General features: G+C 54.0%; 5 protein-coding genes across 5 annotated transcripts; 2 read left to right on the top strand and 3 right to left on the bottom strand.

Annotated features, from left to right (window-relative positions):
• Positions 1-2,599: 2,599 nt before the first annotated feature.
• On the bottom strand, positions 2,600-3,910 carry F5144DRAFT_510886 (uncharacterized protein; the record flags this gene model as incomplete). Its single annotated transcript, XM_066786542.1, has 3 exons — positions 2,600-3,071; positions 3,138-3,612; positions 3,709-3,910. The coding sequence occupies 3 exons, from the start codon at positions 3,908-3,910 to the stop codon at positions 2,600-2,602; spliced, it is 1,149 nt and encodes a 382-aa protein (XP_066642533.1).
• A 1,619-nt stretch (positions 3,911-5,529) lies between these two features.
• F5144DRAFT_476054 (uncharacterized protein) lies at positions 5,530-6,196 on the bottom strand (the record flags this gene model as incomplete). Its single annotated transcript, XM_066785033.1, has 3 exons — positions 5,530-5,938; positions 5,970-6,064; positions 6,089-6,196. Coding segments are annotated over 3 exons (612 nt in total), but the record flags the coding sequence as incomplete, so codon positions are not given.
• Positions 6,197-12,076: 5,880 nt separating this feature from the next.
• F5144DRAFT_490618 (uncharacterized protein) lies at positions 12,077-13,772 on the top strand (the record flags this gene model as incomplete). Its single annotated transcript, XM_066785807.1, has 2 exons — positions 12,077-13,058; positions 13,120-13,772. The coding sequence occupies 2 exons, from the start codon at positions 12,077-12,079 to the stop codon at positions 13,770-13,772; spliced, it is 1,635 nt and encodes a 544-aa protein (XP_066642531.1).
• Positions 13,773-13,970: 198 nt separating this feature from the next.
• On the bottom strand, positions 13,971-15,489 carry F5144DRAFT_510880 (uncharacterized protein). The gene is made up of 5 exons (XM_066786541.1): positions 14,823-15,489; positions 14,465-14,751; positions 14,394-14,407; positions 14,171-14,198; positions 13,971-14,061 (listed from the first exon to the last, which is right to left on the bottom strand). The coding sequence occupies exons 1-5, from the start codon at positions 15,183-15,185 to the stop codon at positions 13,986-13,988; spliced, it is 768 nt and encodes a 255-aa protein (XP_066642530.1). The 5' UTR covers positions 15,186-15,489; the 3' UTR covers positions 13,971-13,985.
• A 790-nt stretch (positions 15,490-16,279) lies between these two features.
• Positions 16,280-17,529, top strand: F5144DRAFT_510879 (uncharacterized protein). The gene is made up of 2 exons (XM_066786540.1): positions 16,280-16,750; positions 16,814-17,529. The coding sequence occupies exons 1-2, from the start codon at positions 16,503-16,505 to the stop codon at positions 17,337-17,339; spliced, it is 774 nt and encodes a 257-aa protein (XP_066642529.1). The 5' UTR covers positions 16,280-16,502; the 3' UTR covers positions 17,340-17,529.
• The last annotated feature ends 1,910 nt before the right edge of the window (positions 17,530-19,439 follow it).

Raw genomic sequence — 19,439 nt, 5'->3', positions numbered from 1 at the left:
TATCAAACCCCGGGGGGGTATAGGCCCATTGCGCTACTGCCGACCCTAGGGAAGGTAATAGAGTCAGTGGTCGCCAGAAAGGTCACTCAAACTGCAGAAGTCAACGGCCTCTTACCAGATGAACAAATGGGGAACAGAGCACACCGCTCCACAGAGCTGGCTGTCCGGCTAGTAGTAGCCCAGGTCCAGGAGGCGTGGAGACAGAAGGGTGCGGCGTCCCTATTGCAACTGGACATCTCAGGAGCCTTCGACACGGTCAACCACACCCGACTGCTAGCAACTTTGCGAGAAATGGGCTACCCGAGGTGGCTGGTCCTCTGGACGAGAGACTGGTTGACGGGTCGAGAGGCCACCCTTCTTTTCGACGGCAAGACGGCGGCACCGACGGCAATTCGGGCAGGGGTCCCCCAAGGCCCACCCCTTTCCCCTGTTCTCTTCATCCTCTATATTTCCTCATTATACAAGCAGCTAAAAGACGAGCACCCTCACTTGGCTATAACGGGGTTTGCGGACGACACCAACCTCCTGGTATTTGGTCGAAACCCCGAGGCCAATGTCCGGCAACTGGAGGCGGCGTGGGAAACATGCATGCGATGGGCGGACAGTCGGGGGATGAAGTTCGCCCCGGAAAAGAGCGAACTGATCCATTTCAACAAGGGACGACGGCAGTGGACAAACCAGCTGGAACTCACTAACCCAGGGGGAGGCACCAGCCCCGTCAGACCGAAGGAGTCTGCCAGGTTCCTGGGAGTCTGGCTGGACCGGAAGCTCAACTGGGAAGCCCACCTTGCGGCGGTGGAGAAGAAGCTGAGGACCCAGAGCTATGCCCTGTCAAGGCTAGCGGCATCGACGTGGGGACTGGGTCTAGCCAAAGCGCGAGAAGTGTACACAAAGTGCATCCGGTCAGCGCTGGCCTATGGCGCATCGTCGTTCCACATTCCCACGGATGTGGGAGGCGAACCGGTGAAGAAAGGCATCACCAAGGCCCTCGGGAAGGCCCAGAACAAGAGCCTGAGGATTGTGGCGGGAGCCTTTAAGTCTACCCCCATCCGTAACCTCGAGACAGAGACGTGGGTACCGCCATTGGACTTATACCTAAACAAACGGCTTGCAGATTTCGAAAACCGACTCCAACAACCCGATCTGGACGACGGCCAAGGCGGCAAAAAGACGGCGGGGAGCGTTATCCTTACCGCCTGCCGCAAGATACAGCAGAGACTCAACTCGAGGAGGGGCAACAGGGGCCGACCGCGAACCTTGAGACCTCAAGGGCCCACGGCGGTAGAGAGAGCCGCGGGCACGATCATGCGCTGGACGGGGGGAACCGTAGATACGGACAAGGCAGTAGAAGAGGCCTGGAGAGCGAGGTGGTTAAAGGAACGGGACGGCAGAGCAATCACCAGGCCGGCGGACGACTTTGACCATCAGCGGGAGACGCTATTCCGGAACGAAACCCTAAGGAGGCATGACGGTCTCAGCAAGGCGAAAAGCTCACTGCTCATTCAAATCCGGACGGGAGCAATAGGCTTACGGGACTACTTGTTTACACGGGAAGTCCCGGAGGTTCTGACGCCTGCCTGCGAGTGTGGCGAGGGACGAGAGACTGCCGAACACCTGGTAGTGTGGTGTTTGGCCCCACCGTTGACTCGAAGATGGGAGAGAACTGGAATTCGGACACGACGGGACTTTTACTCAGTTCTACACGGTATCAATCCCACGACTGCACGGCTTGCGAGGAGGATCCTCGACTGGCTGATGGACTCGGGGAGGCTGCCGATGTACAGCTTGGCCAGGAGGCTCGAGCTGGAAACGGCGGCCTGAAGCGCCCCCGTTCGGAGGCCAGGAGGCCTCCTCTCTTTGTATACGTAGACTCACCAGAACGCATCGTTCCTTGATTGTTGGTAGGGGTTTTTCACCCGGCCCGGGAGGGCACGGTTTTCCTGTACACTAAATAGCAGAGGGTCCGGCACGCCCTAGGGCATAGCGGAGTATGAATGATATATATTTTCTATAATATAACGATTATATCTATAGCCTTCATACCTAGTACTCTTATATCCTTTATATCTATAATATAGCTATGATAGTATGTAGCAAGGTTAATAACGCTATTATAATTAACAACCTAGCCTAAGCTTTGTAGATAAACTAAGCTCTTTAGGCTAGGGCTATTTATAACAGCAAGCTAGGAAGTTAGCGGCCAAAGGCCGTTATATCATCATAGTAGGTTATTATCTATCCCAACTTACTATAGCTAGTTATCCTATCTAGTGGTTGGTGAGGCCGGTTGTCGGCTTCATGGGGTGGGTGGATGGTATCAGCTTTGCTTCATACTAACTGGCCCTACAAAGCTTTAATCGCGCCACAGTCACCCCCATTTTAGCTGGTAGTCCGAGGCAACCCTGCACAGGCCTTGCCCCGCATACGTCCTCGGTTATTAATTCCATTGTACGACGAAAGCAAGGGTAACACTTACAGCGGCGTCAAGTAGTAGTGCTCTAGCACCAAAACGACGATATGGAAGCCCCTAGCGGCTCATAAAACGTGGAATACTGAAACGTTTGTTTTGTTCTACTTCATACTTCCATATACCCTGTTTTCAACATGTCCTAAAGTCTTCGACTTTCAGTCCTCTGCTTGCAGATTCTCCTTCTGCTAGGGGGACAAGCCCTATATGACCTGTTACGTTGCCCTTGTCCCAGATTGTATAACCAACGGGTCGGTGCTTCAAAAGCTCCTTATTCAACTGCCTCTCCGTGTGCCATGAAGTGTCTGGCCCAAGATCCCGATTCAAGGCTTCGGACAGGTCGAGAACGGTTCTGATGACGCCCGCCGTTGGCCTACCGTGCCTTACGAGGTTGCTCTGCTGTGTTGATAGAAAGAGTAGAATAAGGCAAACGAAACACCAAATAACCTCAAGGGAAAGACCGACGAAGATGAGCGTCCGTGAGAAACCCCACATATATTTGTCGCCGCCGATGCAAAGTTTGTTGGCGTCAAGCCTGAAATCTTCGGTCAACGGCCTACCGTCGTAGCAGATGCACTCTCCCAGCAGTGGGCGCGACCACGAACTGAGTTGCCCAAAACGTAAGTAGGGTTTTTATATTGTCAGGAGTGTTGCAGTAAGGTGAACCTACCAACTCTTGGACCCCAGATCTAAGAAGGGCGCCCGCAGGGCTATCCTAGTCCCGTTGTACCACACCGTTGAATTGTATGGGACAACCTCTGGACCAGAGGGGACTGAAGGGTCAAAGTGGAAGTCGGCTTTGAGAAATTGGGCTGTAAAGGCTGTGGTGTTTTGCTCTGGCTCTCCTTGATATGTAACCAAGACCAATTCCTTCGGGTTTGTTGACAAGTTTTGTCTCACGCCGAGAAACTGCCACCCGTTGATGACTAACGGGAACTCGAGTTTTCCCTGGGATGGTTGTACGGAGGTCGCGTAGATAGACGTGATGTTCTGGAAACCTGTGTGGCCGGAGTCATCAAACCGGCTGTTGACGATGGACGTGCTCCATTCTGCCACTTCGATACGATTCTTCCCTGGGTCCAATTGCTCTTGGATATCGCTGAGCTTTTGAAGAGAGTTTTGCATCGTAACTCTTGACCTCGCGTCTGTGCAGGGTGTGAAGTGACTTAGAACATCTGGCCCAGGCCATAAATGGGATTAAGGCTTACATGAATAAATATTGTTAAATTCATCTGACATACCACCTGCGACGGTGTGGTAGGAGTCCCAGATCCTCCCAGTCCCAGATGATGCGTCGAGGTCGGAGAAGGATTGGAAGACCGATCCAAACCTGGGTCCGAGGATGACACTATCCGCCAGTGAAGGGGCAAGCCTCTTCGAATCTAGCGGCCAGCAAAATCTAAGCGTATCATTGTCGCTAGCGACCCAGGACCCGTCGGGCATTGCGAAGGCGGCCCTGCCAACACCTTGGTATCCCGTCATGGCACTCCACAAGGTGCTAAAGAACAAGACATAGGCGATAGCGTATGTGAGGAATACCACAGGAACAAGAACGCCGGGCTGTCTCCTCCTAATGAGATACTTGATCGAGGACCATAGAGACCAGACCGAATCCGGCCAAAAGAGAAGACTGAGTAAGAAGTGGTATGGTAGAGAAGCGTGCTCCAGTGACCAAGTTATCGTCATGCAAGCAATACGGTAGAGGATCCATCCGTGCAGCAAACGGCCTCCATGCGCTACCCCAAAATCCCAGGCAAGATCTATCATCTTGGCCTGGGCGAATGATAAGCCGCCAACAACAGGAATGTTGATCTGAAACTGCTTCTCGGTAAAAGAAATATTCTCGGTGTTGTCGCATTCGTTGATGAGGGGGTACGAGCCAGAGAGCAACAAAATCTCGGACGTTTTGATGCAGCCCGCTACCGCCAAGATGAGGCAAAGGTGCGCGAAGAGGATATTGCAGGAAGATGACCTCATGAATCCCCTAACCCAAGGCTGCTTTTTCGGTTGTGACTGCATCTGTTTAGCTGCTTGGAGGGCGTCTTGGTTAAGGTAGTAAACCTCGGGTTGGGGCATAGAATCATTCATATTGGATGAAATAGGTGCTAGAGACCGAAGGAATAACCGCATCCGAATGTCAAGTGAATATCTAGATACATTGGGCTCTCTTGTGGGCCTAGATCTATGGGATATTTACTGAAAAATCGCATGTGTGAGGTGAACATTAGAGTACAGCGGCGTGTCGGCGAGTGAGGCTGTGCGGCTCGATATCAAGGTATTTGGCTGTGCCACTTCTGCCTTCGGCGTGGCTCACTAAATGTGAAGCAAATACCACGCTTGCAACGTCGGCCGGCCACCCACTCCGGCCGAACTGGAGACTCATTTTGACCAAGCTCATAAGCTACAACCCACGCCCCCCTATTTGGTCCATCGAGGTGTTCACGAAGCTCATCGCGTTTATTAAAGCAGCCAATTTGCCCACAGACGGTGAATCAAAAGAGAGCAGATTTTACTTCGTTTGGTTATATGACCCCAACCTCGCTGTACCGTCATGCCTAGCCTCCTCCTTACCGGATGTGTGTGCGAGGCGGGTTAGGTATTGGGACTATATATATCATTAGTATCCAGCTCAAGGTCAATACCACCGTTCCACCCCGATGCATTGCAGTGTACTGACGGGTGTAACACTGGCTGTGTGATGATTGTTAGCCTGGCACGGTATAACCTACGTGGTCCAGGTGGTAGACGGTGGAACGCGGCGCAGCAGGGGCGGGCGGGGTGAGGCGTAGCTGGCTGTGTTCAGCGGTGTTTCAGAGAATTGAGGGGTATGAATGGGATATCTTTGATTGCGTTGATCGGATTGATTCGGTTGATGAACTGGACTCAATGGGCAAACACACCCTAGCTGAATAAAAAAGGCCAAACGAACACCAAAGAAAAACAATCCTAAAGCAGAAGAGAATTAAAGTAAAAAGCGCAATAAGATCAGCTGAATATGCTGAGCAAACCGCTCCTTCTAGCCCGCCCGAAATATCTATTCCCCGTCCCCTGACGTCGACTGGATGCGGTACAACTTTCTTATCTGCGAAGAGCTTCGCCGCTATGAGCGCCCATCCGTTCGCAAACTCGAAGTCTTGGGGTGGGGATAGTTTGAGTATGCCAAAACTCACATGCCCCGTTGCTGATGATATGTATAGGCTTGAAGACGGCGTTGACGTCCTCGCGCAGGAACTGGTCTGGGTTGGTGGTGACATGGTTGAGCGGAATTGGAAGGAGATAAGGCGTCGGCGTAGATCTGACCGACCTGCTCTCTCCTGCACGTATCGTGGTTTATTGTCGATGTACTCGCGAATGTCGGACCCGACAGCGGGGGAATTGTGAATGAAAAGTTTGTTTGCGTTGAGTGACTCGACGAAATCAAAGTTGTGAGGCGAGCAAGTGGTAATCACTTCGACTGGTTGCGTCGGCGGCCTGTTCAACAGTTTGGTGCAGAGATACTCACAGTTTTGCTATTATCTGTATTCCCACAGACCCCACTACCATGCTGTGTCTATAAATCAGCGTCGGAAATCTCTCTGCATTCATGGGCGCCGTCGGCTACGGCAGTCTGTCCTAACCTACATACAGCGCCTGGCCCACTGTGTACACCTCCACCCCGAGGGATGCCGCGTCCGAAACCCTCATGTGATCCGAGATCTCCGTTGTGAGATCCTTATTTGCAACAAGATACATATCTACTCGGCGAATACGCCGTCGTCGGGCCTTGGAGTTTGTTTAATCAGAATCGAGAAGACTCCAATTAGGTAGGTATCCATAAACATAATTACAGGCTTAACAATATCAATATAATATCAAAACCACGCTGAACGTCCTTGAAATTCGGCCCCAAAAGCCCCAAAGCTTGCGTCGATCGAAAGCTCTCGCAAAGCCCTATCTAGCCACACCAAGTGCACCGACGCGCAATCCGCAGCGCGGCCGCAGTAGGCGTGGAAAGAAGGGCGATCCGGGACACGCAGTGGCCCTGGAAATCTCTATCGCCCACGCACGGACCCACGAGCTACCCGACCCACCCACAGTTACCCAGACGACCACGCCCCCCTGAACCCCTGAGTGGAGGCGGGATGGCCGGCCCTACTGCCCCAGTCCAAAGGGGAAGAAGTGGGCTAGAGCAGTCCCGACACTTGCCCCCCACCCCGCCCCTCTCACCCCCACCCTCCGACATAGAGGTTATCAAGAAGATGGTTGACGAGCTGGTGGGACTAGCAGACCCCGAGAAGAAAGGGACAGCCAGAGGCATGGGACAGGACCTGCTAGCAGCCGTCCGGAAGGTGCACAACGCGTCTCAGTCACAGACTGGAAACATCTCGCTTGCCAACCTCCGCAAGGTGGTGGCCGAGGAAATGAAGGCAGCCGTCAACGGAACCGGAGCCCAGGACAGAGGATCCTGGGCCGCAGTGGCCGCTCATGGAGCTGCCCCCTCTCAGCCGCAGCCTAACACGCCGACAAAGATAGTGCCGACCCGCATAAACAAGGAGATTCTAGTCAGAGGTAGAGGAATGCCAGCCGATCTCGCTAAACGCACCCCGCAAGAAACCATCCAGGCCATCAACCGGGTGTCTATCAAGAAGGGAGCAGTTGCGGCCCGAAGGCTCCCCAGCGGCGATACAATCGTCACATTCCAGAACGCAGGCGCGAGAGATTGGCACTCGATGAACACCAACTGGATCAAGGAGGCTTTCGGAGAGCAGGCCGAGGAGAGCAAGAGAACCTTTGCAGTCCTGCTAAAGGGCGTGTGGAAGAAGGACCTCCAGGGGGTCACCGAGGAGGAATTCGGGAAACAAACAGGCCTCCACACAGTCGATAAAGTGAAGTTCAGAGTGCCGAGACACAGGGAGGCGACCCGGGCAACAGTGCTGGTTGCTTTAACCTCCCAGGAGGAAGCACGCAAGGCGTGCGACGAGGGAGTGATCTGGAAGGCTCAACTACTGGACTGCGAGCCTTACTGGGCTGCCCTCAGCCCAACACAGTGCTACAAGTGCTGGAAGTGGGGACACACACAACATCATTGCAAGGCTACCCCATTGTGCCCGCGCTGCGGGACGAAAGCCCATGGAGAGGGCGGCAGGGACGGCGAGAACCAGTGCCCTACTCACAAAAACGAAATCCCGCTCCGATGCCCGGCCTGCGGAGGAAGGCATCCGGCGTGGTCAGGAGAGTGCCCGGAGAAGTCGAGGACCCTCGCCAAGGCCAAGGAGACCTACCAGTTCCGGCCACGGACTTATGAGACCGCAGCGGCGAACTCTGCCAGCACGGCCCCTACGAGCGCTCCCGCGTTTAACTTCGAGGGCGAGGAGAGGGACGACAACAGCTATCAGGTGGTAGGCAGGAAGAGGTTGAGAGGAAGACCGACGAATGCGGCTGCGGCCCAACGTCAGGCTCTCTTAGACCCCCAGCAGACCAGGATCAACTTCGAGGCTCCGAGGGTGCAGTTCGCAAACCCGGTAGTCAACGGTGTCTACACCGCCGCTCCGCCGCCCCGGGCGCCCGAACCGGCTACCGGACCAACGCCTGCCGTCGCCGCCAACCCTGCGGTCACTGCTACTCCGAACCAACGCGACCCCGAGGGGGACACTACGATGGACTCGATCACCGTCGCAGGCAATGAAAATTAAAATCCTACTCTGGAACACCGAAGGAAACAAGCAAACACTGGAAGTCTTGCTGGAGGAGGCCAAATACGACCTCTTGGCGGTGCAGGAACCGTGGATTAACAAGGAGACGAAGTCTACATACTGCCCCCGGAGCAGCAGATACCACCTGGTACACAAGCTCGAGGGGCGGGCAGCGATATACGTAAGCAAAAGATTTGAAATCAGGCAGTGGGACTCCGAAGCCACGGAGAATTGGTGCCGCGTGTGGTTTCCAGAGGCGGACCTCGGAAGGGAAGACCCCGGATTCGAGCTTTGGTCCATATACAACCCTCCCGGCGGCGAGAACGTACCGAGAGCCCTGCAAGGACGGCCAAGGCCAAGCCACCCGGTGGTTCTGGCAGGAGACTTCAACCTAAAGAACCCACTGTGGGACAAGTTCGGACGCTACGATAGGAAATCGGAAGACCTACTGCAGCTGGGTTCCTTGTGGGACCTCACCATCAGAACTCCAAGGGGGGCGACAACGCGAGCTCCTCAGGGGCGACAGCGGGGCCGTCCGTCAACCATCGACCACTTCTGGACTTCGGAAAACCTCCAAACAGTATACTACGGGGAAGAATACCGTGGAAAGTCAGACCACTACCTACAAGTGCTCGAGGTCGGGGAAGGGCATGGGCCGAGACCAACCCAACCGGATGGCTGGGCCTGGAAGAAGATGGACAGGGAGAGGGTGAAGGCTGAATCAGAGCTGCTATGCAAGGCCATGGGACTTACAGACCCGGGACCGGACGGGCTGCTGGCCAGGACCCGAACAGTCGAGGGTCTTGATAAAGCTTTCGGCAGCCTAGTCGAGTGGCTCACCTGGGTCGCGGGGGAAAGTACTCCAAGGAGGAAGGCGAGCTGTGGCTACAGCTCTCCTTGGTGGACAGTGGAAGTGCAGCAGGCCGCCCGGGAGGCCAGGAAAGCCGAGAGGCTGGCGAAGGAGACGCGGGCAGAGTACTGCTGGGAGGAGCTCGGCGAAAGGCTCAAGGACCTTGCCAGAACAACGCGCGAAGCACGGACGAGGGCTTGGAGGAACAACCTGCAGGAAGCAAGCGAGGCAAAGAAGCCCGATCAGATGTGGAGCTTGGAAAGATGGGCCAGGCTACGGAGCTTTTTGCCGCCGGAACCACCGAGACTACCGGCATTCAAGGACTCGTCCGGGCAGGTAACGGCCGAAACGCACGACCAGAAGGCTAGCGCACTGGCCGAGAGGTTCTTCCCGGATCCACCGGCCAACCTAACGGACGTGGAAGATCAAACCTTTCTAGGCAACTGGAATCCGGGCTTCGACGTCTCACCGGCAGTGACACCGACCGAGGTCGCGAAAGCAATAGGAGGGTCAAGCCCCTGGAAGGCGCCAGGAGAGGATCTGCTCCCGATGGGTCTTCTGAAGGCATGTGGAACACCATTAGCTGAAGTGCTCGCCGTATTGGCAACGAGGTGCCTGGACCTAGGATGGTTTCCCGACCGGTTCAAAAGGGCAAAGACCGTAGTGCTACCGAAGCCGGGGAAGGCTCCGCCAGTGTATCAAACCCCGGGGGGGTATAGGCCCATTGCGCTACTGCCGACCCTAGGGAAGGTAATAGAGTCAGTGGTCGCCAGAAAGGTCACTCAAACTGCAGAAGTCAACGGCCTCTTACCAGATGAACAAATGGGGAACAGAGCACACCGCTCCACAGAGCTGGCTGTCCGGCTAGTAGTAGCCCAGGTCCAGGAGGCGTGGAGACAGAAGGGTGCGGCGTCCCTATTGCAACTGGACATCTCAGGAGCCTTCGACACGGTCAACCACACCCGACTGCTAGCAACTTTGCGAGAAATGGGCTACCCGAGGTGGCTGGTCCTCTGGACGAGAGACTGGTTGACGGGTCGAGAGGCCACCCTTCTTTTCGACGGCAAGACGGCGGCACCGACGGCAATTCGGGCAGGGGTCCCCCAAGGCCCACCCCTTTCCCCTGTTCTCTTCATCCTCTATATTTCCTCATTATACAAGCAGCTAAAAGACGAGCACCCTCACTTGGCTATAACGGGGTTTGCGGACGACACCAACCTCCTGGTATTTGGTCGAAACCCCGAGGCCAATGTCCGGCAACTGGAGGCGGCGTGGGAAACATGCATGCGATGGGCGGACAGTCGGGGGATGAAGTTCGCCCCGGAAAAGAGCGAACTGATCCATTTCAACAAGGGACGACGGCAGTGGACAAACCAGCTGGAACTCACTAACCCAGGGGGAGGCACCAGCCCCGTCAGACCGAAGGAGTCTGCCAGGTTCCTGGGAGTCTGGCTGGACCGGAAGCTCAACTGGGAAGCCCACCTGGCGGCGGTGGAGAAGAAGCTGAGGACCCAGAGCTATGCCCTGTCGAGGCTAGCGGCATCGACGTGGGGACTGGGTCTAGCCAAAGCGCGAGAAGTGTACACAAAGTGCATCCGGTCAGCGCTGGCCTATGGCGCATCGTCGTTCCACATTCCCACGGATGTGGGAGGCGAACCGGTGAAGAAAGGCATCACCAAGGCCCTCGGGAAGGCCCAGAACAAGAGCCTGAGGATTGTGGCGGGAGCCTTTAAGTCTACCCCCATCCGTAACCTCGAGACAGAGACGTGGGTACCACCGTTGGACTTATACCTAAACAAACGGCTTGCAGATTTCGAAAACCGACTCCAACAACCCGATCTGGACGACGGCCAAGGCGGCAAAAAGACGGCGGGGAGCGTTATCCTTACCGCCTGCCGCAAGATACAGCAGAGGCTCAGCTCGAGGAGGGGCAACAGGGGCCGACCGCGAACCTTGAGGCCTCAAGGGCCCACGGCGGTAGAGAGAGCCGCGGGCACGATCATGCGCTGGACGGGGGGAACCATAGACACGGACAAGGCAGTAGAAGAGGCCTGGAGAGCGAGGTGGTTAAAGGAACGGGACGGCAGAGCAATCACCAGGCCGGCGGACGACTTTGACCATCAGCGGGAGACGCTATTCCGGAACGAAACCCTAAGGAGGCATGACGGTCTCAGCAAGGCGAAAAGCTCACTGCTCATTCAAATCCGGACGGGAGCAATAGGCTTACGGGACTACTTGTTTACACGGGAAGTCCCGGAGGTTCTGACGCCTGCCTGCGAGTGTGGCGAGGGACGAGAGACTGCCGAACACCTGGTAGTGTGGTGTTTGGCCCCACCGTTGACTCGAAGATGGGAGAGAACTGGAATTCGGACACGACGGGACTTTTACTCAGTTCTACACGGTATCAATCCCACGACTGTACGGCTTGCGAGGAGGATCCTCAACTGGCTGATGGACTCGGGGAGGCTGCCGATGTACAGCTTGGCCAGGAGGCTCGAGCTGGAAACGGCGGCCTGAAGCGCCCCCGTTCGGAGGCCAGGAGGCCTCCTCTTTGTATACGTAGACTCACCAGAACGCATCGTTCCTTGATTGTTGGTAGGGGTTTTTCACCCGGCCCGGGAGGGCACGGTTTTCCTGTACACTAAATAGCAGAGGGTCCGGCACGCCCTAGGGCATAGCGGAGTATGAATAATAATATATCATTAACTGAAACCATTTCCGTTGGTTCGATCATATCCTCGTTGTTTATTCATTTCCCAGGGGTTTTTTTGAGGGCTAAGCTCTTGTTGTGCCCCTGGACAACCTTGGTAGGCTTGTCGCTACCCTCTGTGAGATAGTTGAGGTCTCCGTTCAGACCTTCTCATAAAGTCAACCACTCGCAACCGCCCTTAGCAAATCCTAAGCTCTTTTCCACCCCTTTGAGCTAAATTACCGCATTCCGCCGTGCCCGGAAACAGTTCTTTGTTTACAACCGGACGTTGACAAAGGCCCATACAAGTTAAATAATGCACCCTTTGTCCCCTCAGCTTTAGAACTCGGCGATGCAGCTCAGAGGTTGGGACGACAGCTTCGTCAGAAACACTACCAATGGAAGGACAGCCGAAGCACCCTCTCATCCACTTGAGCCCCTACTTCAATCCCGCGTCGGCATCCCGGGGCTACCACGGTCGAAGGCTAACACGCCACGGCTTCTTGAACAATCTCTGGGGCCTCCAAGAGTATCGTAAACCCACGCCGCCCTCGAATTTTATGGATCACCTTCGTAAGATGCCCCGAGCAAAGCCTGATGCCCAACCAACACCCCAGCATGGCTTGGGGGTACCTGATGGGGTACCAGCACATCTGATTCAGGCTACCCTTGACCGCAACCTTGGTGCATTTCACCGCGAGTTTCAAGACGTGGGGCGGGGTATACAGCGTCTAGAAAAGACGGCGGAAGAGATTTCCAACGAGATTGTTCAGGGACTTGACAAGTTCTTTAAGCGACTCGCACCTCCGGAATCCGGGAAACAGCAGGGAGAAGAAGTCGAGCGCGCGAAGAATGTCAACTTGCAACGCGAGCATCAACTCGAGATTGAAGACCTGCAGAAGAAGAGGGAGTTGGATAAAAAACGGCTAGAGGAGATGGAGAAGGACCTAGAGGCCGCAAGCGTGCGTGAACAGGTTGTCGCCGCGGACCTTGCTCGCGTCCAAAGCATGATGGACGGTAAACTCAAGCAACTCGAGGAACAGGAAAACACACAGAAGGATATCACGGCCGCATTTCTGAGCTTGAGGGAAACCATACTGGCTTTTGCTGGGAGCACAGCAATTCAGCTCGGTCCTCTGCCAAATACCCTTGTGGCCAGGGACAATTTGTTTCGTCCTCGGTCATGGAATCACTCAAGCCGCTCTCAGCGGAAATACAGAGTGATGGCCAAGATCTTTCAACTGCTTTTCCAACGCATCTTACGGCCTGGGCTACGCATCTTTGGTGTTCAGGTGTTCCTCGAAAACGACGGGAACTCACCAATCTCCGATGCAGAAGTCCATCTCCGCTCTCTGGAAGAGGAGCTGGAGGCCATCGGAGGTCAGTCCCCCCTTCCAACTCCAAAAGGACAGCTCTACTAACCCAGTACTTCCTTTCTCAGTCGACGACACAAAGCTCAGCAACTGGATAGCCACAACCATTGACACGACGAGCCTCCTGCAAAACATCCCTGGTAATATCGAGGGAACGGCCCAAGAAATCTTCGAAGCGCTCCTCCCAGTGATACGCTTCGCGTTTGTCCGCAACACAGATAAAGTCAGGGACCAGCTCTCGGTCATCTGCGAGGAGGCTGTTCACCTGAAACTAGCCTTAAGACAAGCGCCCGGCAACTACAAGATCGAAGTCCCGTCCCTCGACTCCAAGAAGTGGGGAGAGCCCGGCTGTGATGACGAGACGAGATCTCTCAACACTACGAGATGGCTTCGCATTCTCGATCGTGAAGAGGTTCGCACAAGCACCCAGAACAGGCGTGAAGGATCGATATCCGAGCATACAAAAAGCGATATTGCGTGTATTCCCTTTGGTGCGCTAACCAAACTCGAGGAGGGGCCTGACGGGGAAAGGATCAAAACCGTCGTGGAAAAAGGGTGGGTGACTACATGCACCAAGGCCGGGAGCCACAAGCTGAAACGGGGAGCTTCAGCACTGACTGTTGGAGAGGAGGAGCGCCATCCCCAGAAGAGAGCCACTCCCAATCATGGCATCAATCCTCGTTACCTGGCTAGGGTCAAGGCGTTGGTGGGTGGTGAGTAACAGTAGTTGCGTCGGTCGGGGCACGATCAATGAGGATCTCAGGAGGCATTGGATGACAGGGAGCTAGCTTTTTACAGACTGCCACAGGTATAGCTGCCTCCAATACGGGCTCGGAAATGGCCGAGATGGGGTAGAGAACGTATGGGTAGGTGAACGTAGCATGGTGGGGGTTCAATATCGGTATTTCATGATAAATTCATCATATCTGTCATGCTATCTGAAGCTACAACCCTGTCGGTGCACGCTATCGCCTTTTTTTCCGATCTCCCAAAGATCAGCCTGACACTCCCTAGTGTGATCCGTCAGCAATGTTCTGAAAGACCAGCTGAATGAGCTGTGTCGCCGCGGATGCTATCATATTCTCTCTTCACAGAAGGCATGGGAAAAGGGTGGCTCACCAACAAAACCGACACCCGCATGCGATACCTGTTACAGCCTAAGTGTCAGCAGAGCTGCAAATACCTAAGCCGCGTATGGTTTGGAACATAAAAGCTGGCAACAATATTAAAATATACAAATAGTCAGATTAGTAGAAGGGATATCACAAGCACCACCCCCACTGACAAAATCTCGTAGAATGTGGTAGCAGGTAATGTAAATCGGAAAGAAAACATAGCTTACAAGTCATCCGGATACTGTGGATAATAAATGTCAACAAGGGGCGCCCAAACAGACGGGTCGAGACGACGTACCAGCCGCCGTTCCTCTCAATGTTGCACATGCACCTAGGACACTTTTTGGTCGTCTTGTAAATCATAACTTTGCTGGCCCGCAGCTCTTGAGCTTTTCGTGACTTCGTATGCTCTGGGACGTCATCCGCAGTAGGGGCCATGGACAGGCTCCATTCCCTGCACGTCATTCCAGAATGCCACGGGACCCTACACACGAAGCAGGTGTTCTTGGCACATGAAAAACACTTGACGATGGGCCGTGTGGCACCAGAATCGTGAATCTGCCCGTTACCGCAACCAGCAGCGCACTTGGGGGTTGGTCACCGTCAGCAGAGGGGGGGTCTGAAATCGGCGAGTTGGTGGGGATTAGGGGGGTTACCCAGACGAAGTTCTTGTCCCCTTGCAACATATGGCGCAAGCACAGTTCATCGTACCGATGGCGGGTCTCGGCGTCGGCATACCGCTGGGTATCGGCGAACGACATGGTGCCAGGGCATTCGGGACAAGGGACGTCGGTCGAAAACCCGCGGTCAACGTGGGCGCGGATGCTGGCCGAAAGGCAATCCAGGCAGGCCCCTGGGGTGTGGGAGCAGCCGGCGGTCACTGGGCCGTTGGGGAAGGCCGCTGGCGCTCTGGATTCGCAGCAAATCACACATTCTCGGGTTCCGGCCGTGACGTGAGAGCGACGGGTCGTCCGAGTGGACGACGACGGGCGTGTGAAACAGAAGAGAGCCGAAAACATGGCAAGAAAAGATGGGCGGAAGCCGGAGGTTGAGGGCAATATTGTGCTATACCGTACGCCCAGTCAAAGGGCGTCGGGCTGGGCTTTGCCCTCGTTGTGATAATCAAGCCTTAGTTCCCTCTGTTCCTATAGCAGGTAGCCAATTGTTTGAAGTTCAAGACAAACAGATTCTCGTCGCTTCCAGATTGTCTCAAGCTCGAGGTGCAGTCGGAATATTTGATGGCCAAGGACAATGTATCTCATTGGATTGTGAAGGGTTTTAAATGTAATTTTTACGACGGTCTGTGGGTTTTCGGTTGTGTGTGGAGGAAAGAAGGTGTCAGTTTCGGACGGTGGACGATTGGAACACGCCATCTAATATTTAACGTGCACTAGTGGCGGAAGCAGTCGAGCAGTAAATCAGTATCGTCATCCTCGACCCAGAATGACGTCGTGTTTTGTTAAAGATATCGACCTAAATTTCCAAGCTTCGATGCTCAAATCGGTCCCTTTGGTAAAGTATGGGGGGTTCTGTAGGGCGTAGGAGGGACGTTGAAGCGAGCTAGATGCTGACCGAGCCACGACATATCTATGATGGTCTTTACCGTTCTGGTTGCACACTATTAGGTAGGTACACTACTTTCTAAATAGATGTTTGGGGAGCTCGGAACTTCAACTCAAATTCTACAACAATGATATTAGAGGAACGTTGTTGCCTACATGTACCTTATCTAAAGATGAACCTTGATCGATGTCTTTTCAATGCAATGGGCCGTGCCTGGCAAAACCATTCACACCTCAACCATTCTTATCCCTGTTGTCAATCGGCTAGGGGAACTGTTCTACCAAGTCACTTCGTAGATGTGAAAAAAAAAAAAAAATTGAAAAGAAAAAAGAAAAAAAAAAGAATAAATGAAAAAAAAAGAAGGAAAAAAAAACCGGTGTGCGCAAGGAGTGCCTCCACGGGACAATTCATACGCCGTACCTTAGGTTCAGCTTGGTGTTCTCTTCCCACGCTGAGAAGAAAGTCCCGCGCGCGTGCCAAGCCGGACACCAGTCCACGCCGCAGGTTATGTCCGGGCGTACTTAAATGTTTAAACCCCGAGTAACGCCGTCCAGACTTTAAAAACTAGCACTCTCCGAGGACTAGGCATCAAAAGCTGACGTGCCTTTTTTTTCTCGACTAATGTATACATTTGGAACCGTAGCACATTTACTTTTTCAACACTCAGGTATTCAACAGTCACAAGACCACCAGACACCTCACAACTGACACAACCCATCTCACCCCTTCTACCTACCTCCCCTACCCTACTCAAGCAAGCCAACACCGACAAAATGCATCTCATTTTAACCGGTGCAACGGGCCTGGTGGGCACTGCCGTCCTCGACGCTATGATCCGAACCAAAGACATTACCAAAATCTCCGTGCTCAGTAGACGACCTGTCAAGTTCACCGATGACCGCATCAATGTCATCATCCACAAAGACTTTGCGTCGTACGATCATGGCCTACTCGAGAAACTCGAGGATGCCCAAGGTTGCGTATGGGCACTGGGAATCAGCCAGACGCAAGTTAGCAAAGAGTATGTTTTCCTCCACCGAGAAATCCAAGTACCGAGATCCTAAGCTGACACTATCCGTGTTAGGGATTACGTCAAAATTACCAAAACCTACGCCCTCGCAGCTGCAGAAGCATTCCAGTCTCTCCCCTCAAAATCCGGGACCAAGGAACCCTTCAACTTTGTCTACGTCTCCGGCGACGGCGCAACCTTTACCCCAGGGCGCCTGACCCCAATTTTCGGACGCGTCAAAGGCGAGACTGAGCTTGCACTGGCCGAGATGCAAAAGTCGAACCCTTCCTCGCTCAGGGCATCCACCGTCCGTCCTTCGTTTGTCGACTGGAACGGCCATGAGGAGATCAAGCCTTTTCTACCAGAACTTGGGATGCTCAAGAGTGTTGCGGGAAGCATCATGTCGCCGATGATGAAGTATGTGGGGAAGAGTAGATGGAGCCCAACCGCACCGCTGGGCAAGTTCTTGACGGGGATGGCCATGGGTATGTGGGATGATGCTTTGGATGGGGAGGGTGTACAGAAGTTGCCCGGTGGGTTTACGGTTGTGGACAACCCAGGGTTCAGGAGGGTAATGGGCTTGGATGTTGCGAATAATTGAGCCGTGGTTTGAGTGGCTGGGGGCCTTGTAAATATTTCAATTGTCGCTGGCCTGTACAGTATTGTCATGATATCCCTCCTCTATCTTTTGTCTCCTCTCTTCAGGTTCATCGTAGGTACCGATTCAGGACGTCTCACCCTCGTCGACAGCTAGCTAGCTACCTACCTCCGATAGCTCAACCCAAAACCCGCCACCACTCATCGTCTCATGGTGTCGTTGTTCCCGTACTACACCTGAAGTGTGAGTGTTATACGAGTTGCATGCTTAACCGTAGTATTGCTCATATGGACTGGGTAAAGCATCAACATGTCTGGGCCATCACCCAACACTGCTGAGCAGGTGATTTACGACCATGTGTGGCCTACCATTATATCAATACCTATCAATAGTAAAATCCTCTTGTTCAACCTTCTCTTCCCCAACAAGGCCAATTTCGAGACTGCCTTTACCGAGGCTTCACCAGCCATCGGGCCAGGTGTGACGAACCTACTCCAGGATCCTATCCTGTTAGGGTTCAGTGAAGGTAATCTTGCAAAGGATGCTTCGGTTCGGTGCAGCCAAAGGGTGCACAACAATAGACTTGTCTCAACAGTAGGCTTGTGAGCTTGTAGCGAACTGTAGTTGTGATTGCTAACTGGAGAACTCCCAGAGCTCTCCAGAACGAGTGGCTATATACTAGCTATCTAAGGGTGCTCAGGGTGCTCACAGTTCCCTTAACGAGCAGAATGAGCACCTGCTCATTCCCTTGGCACGGCCCTTTATGAGCAACGGGACTGTTCCTTCATTGGCTGCGCGTTCGTACGCAATGATTGGACCGGGGTACTGCCAGCGTACCCCGCCGGCCGGCTGCATGCGGCCATAACCGTGACACCAGGATTCCTAGAAATCTCCGAATCAGAGACACCGCCAACTATTGAACACCTCGAAGCCTTTGCAACACACGAGGGAACGAAGGATACCTAGGGCGTATACCTTCCTACCCTCGAGCAAGAAGCCTTGCGGCCCCGACCTTATTTTGGTTCTGGAACCCAAACGAGATAGGGAATCAGCTCAAGAATCAACGAATACTATAAAGACAATTCCAGCACGATCCCTTTAGATGTCCGGAAATCACTGGCGGAGGGATTCGAGGTGGCTTATATACGGGGGCTGGATTCTTGATCCCACACCCATCCCACTAGCGATGCATCTCGCTTTCGTGCCGTTGTCCGTGCTGTCGAGGCGTCACTCACCTACATGTTTTGGACGGTATGGTCCGTTCAGGGGGTGGATGAGAATACCTATGCGATGGGACATCTCTGCCCCTGGGGACGGGGTGTAATGGAGTGGGATGTCGACCAGAGATTAAGCAACGCAAACGCACAGCAGAGTTTAAACAACGTGAGAAGGAGTATAAGGAACGACCAGAAGCTAAGGCTCGGGGGAAAGTGCTTTTAGCTCGGTGTGACGAACCTACTCCAGGATCCTATCCTGTTAGGGTTCAGCTTCGGTGAAGGTAATCTCTTGAGGATGCTTAGGTTCGGTGCAGCCAAAGGGTGCACAACAATAGACTTGTCTCAACAGTAGGCTTGCGAGCTTGTAGCGAACTATAGTTGTGATTGCTAACTGGAGAACTCCCAGAGCTCTCCAGGACGAGTGACTATATACTATCTAGGTCCTAGGTATCTCCGTACCTCTTTCTTGGGGAACGTGAGGAACGGTGGCCGTTCCTCTCGTTCCTTTATAGGAACCTTGGGAACGGTAGCCGTTCCCCCCGTTCCTCTCCTGATTGGTCTGGGACCCATTCTTAATGATTGGCTGGGGGCGCTCTCCGCGCACCCCCCCATCGGGACCCTGCATGCGGCCATAACCGTGACACGATGCCCCTCCTCCAGGTCTTTCGTCCCGGAAGACTTGCCAACCTTTTCATCCTTAAGTAGCGCCAACAGCCCTAGTCTAGGTGGGTACATTTCTTCCCTTCCCATCCCATTCGTTCCGTTCGCCATCATGAAAGACCGCGTGAAGAAACCCAGGTCGCTGACCGCTGAAAAGAAAGCCGAGCAGCGCGACGCCCTTCTTGAAGCTATCCTTCGAAACGCCATTACCATGAAGCGTCCCTGC

The sequence above is a fragment of the Chaetomium tenue genome (assembly GCF_020726465.1).
Source record: "Chaetomium tenue strain MPI-SDFR-AT-0079 chromosome Unknown F5144scaffold_4, whole genome shotgun sequence".
Lineage (NCBI taxonomy): Eukaryota > Fungi > Ascomycota > Sordariomycetes > Sordariales > Chaetomiaceae > Chaetomium > Chaetomium tenue.
Note: the sequence above shows the minus strand (reverse complement) of the source record. Positions and strands in the feature narration are given on the sequence as shown.

Coding starts and splice junctions, on each gene's coding strand:
- F5144DRAFT_510880 (XM_066786541.1), bottom strand. CDS start 15,185: ATGTTTTCGGCTCTCTTCTGTTTCACACGCCCGTCGTCGTCCACTCGG. Junction 14,752..14,822: donor GGGACAAGAACTTCGTCTGG/GTAACCCCCCTA, acceptor CCAACCCCCAAG/TGCGCTGCTGGTTGCGGTAA. Junction 14,062..14,170: donor TGCGGGTGTCGGTTTTGTTG/GTGAGCCACCCT, acceptor GGATCACACTAG/GGAGTGTCAGGCTGATCTTT.
- F5144DRAFT_510879 (XM_066786540.1), top strand. CDS start 16,503: ATGCATCTCATTTTAACCGGTGCAACGGGCCTGGTGGGCACTGCCGTC. Junction 16,751..16,813: donor CAGACGCAAGTTAGCAAAGA/GTATGTTTTCCT, acceptor TATCCGTGTTAG/GGATTACGTCAAAATTACCA.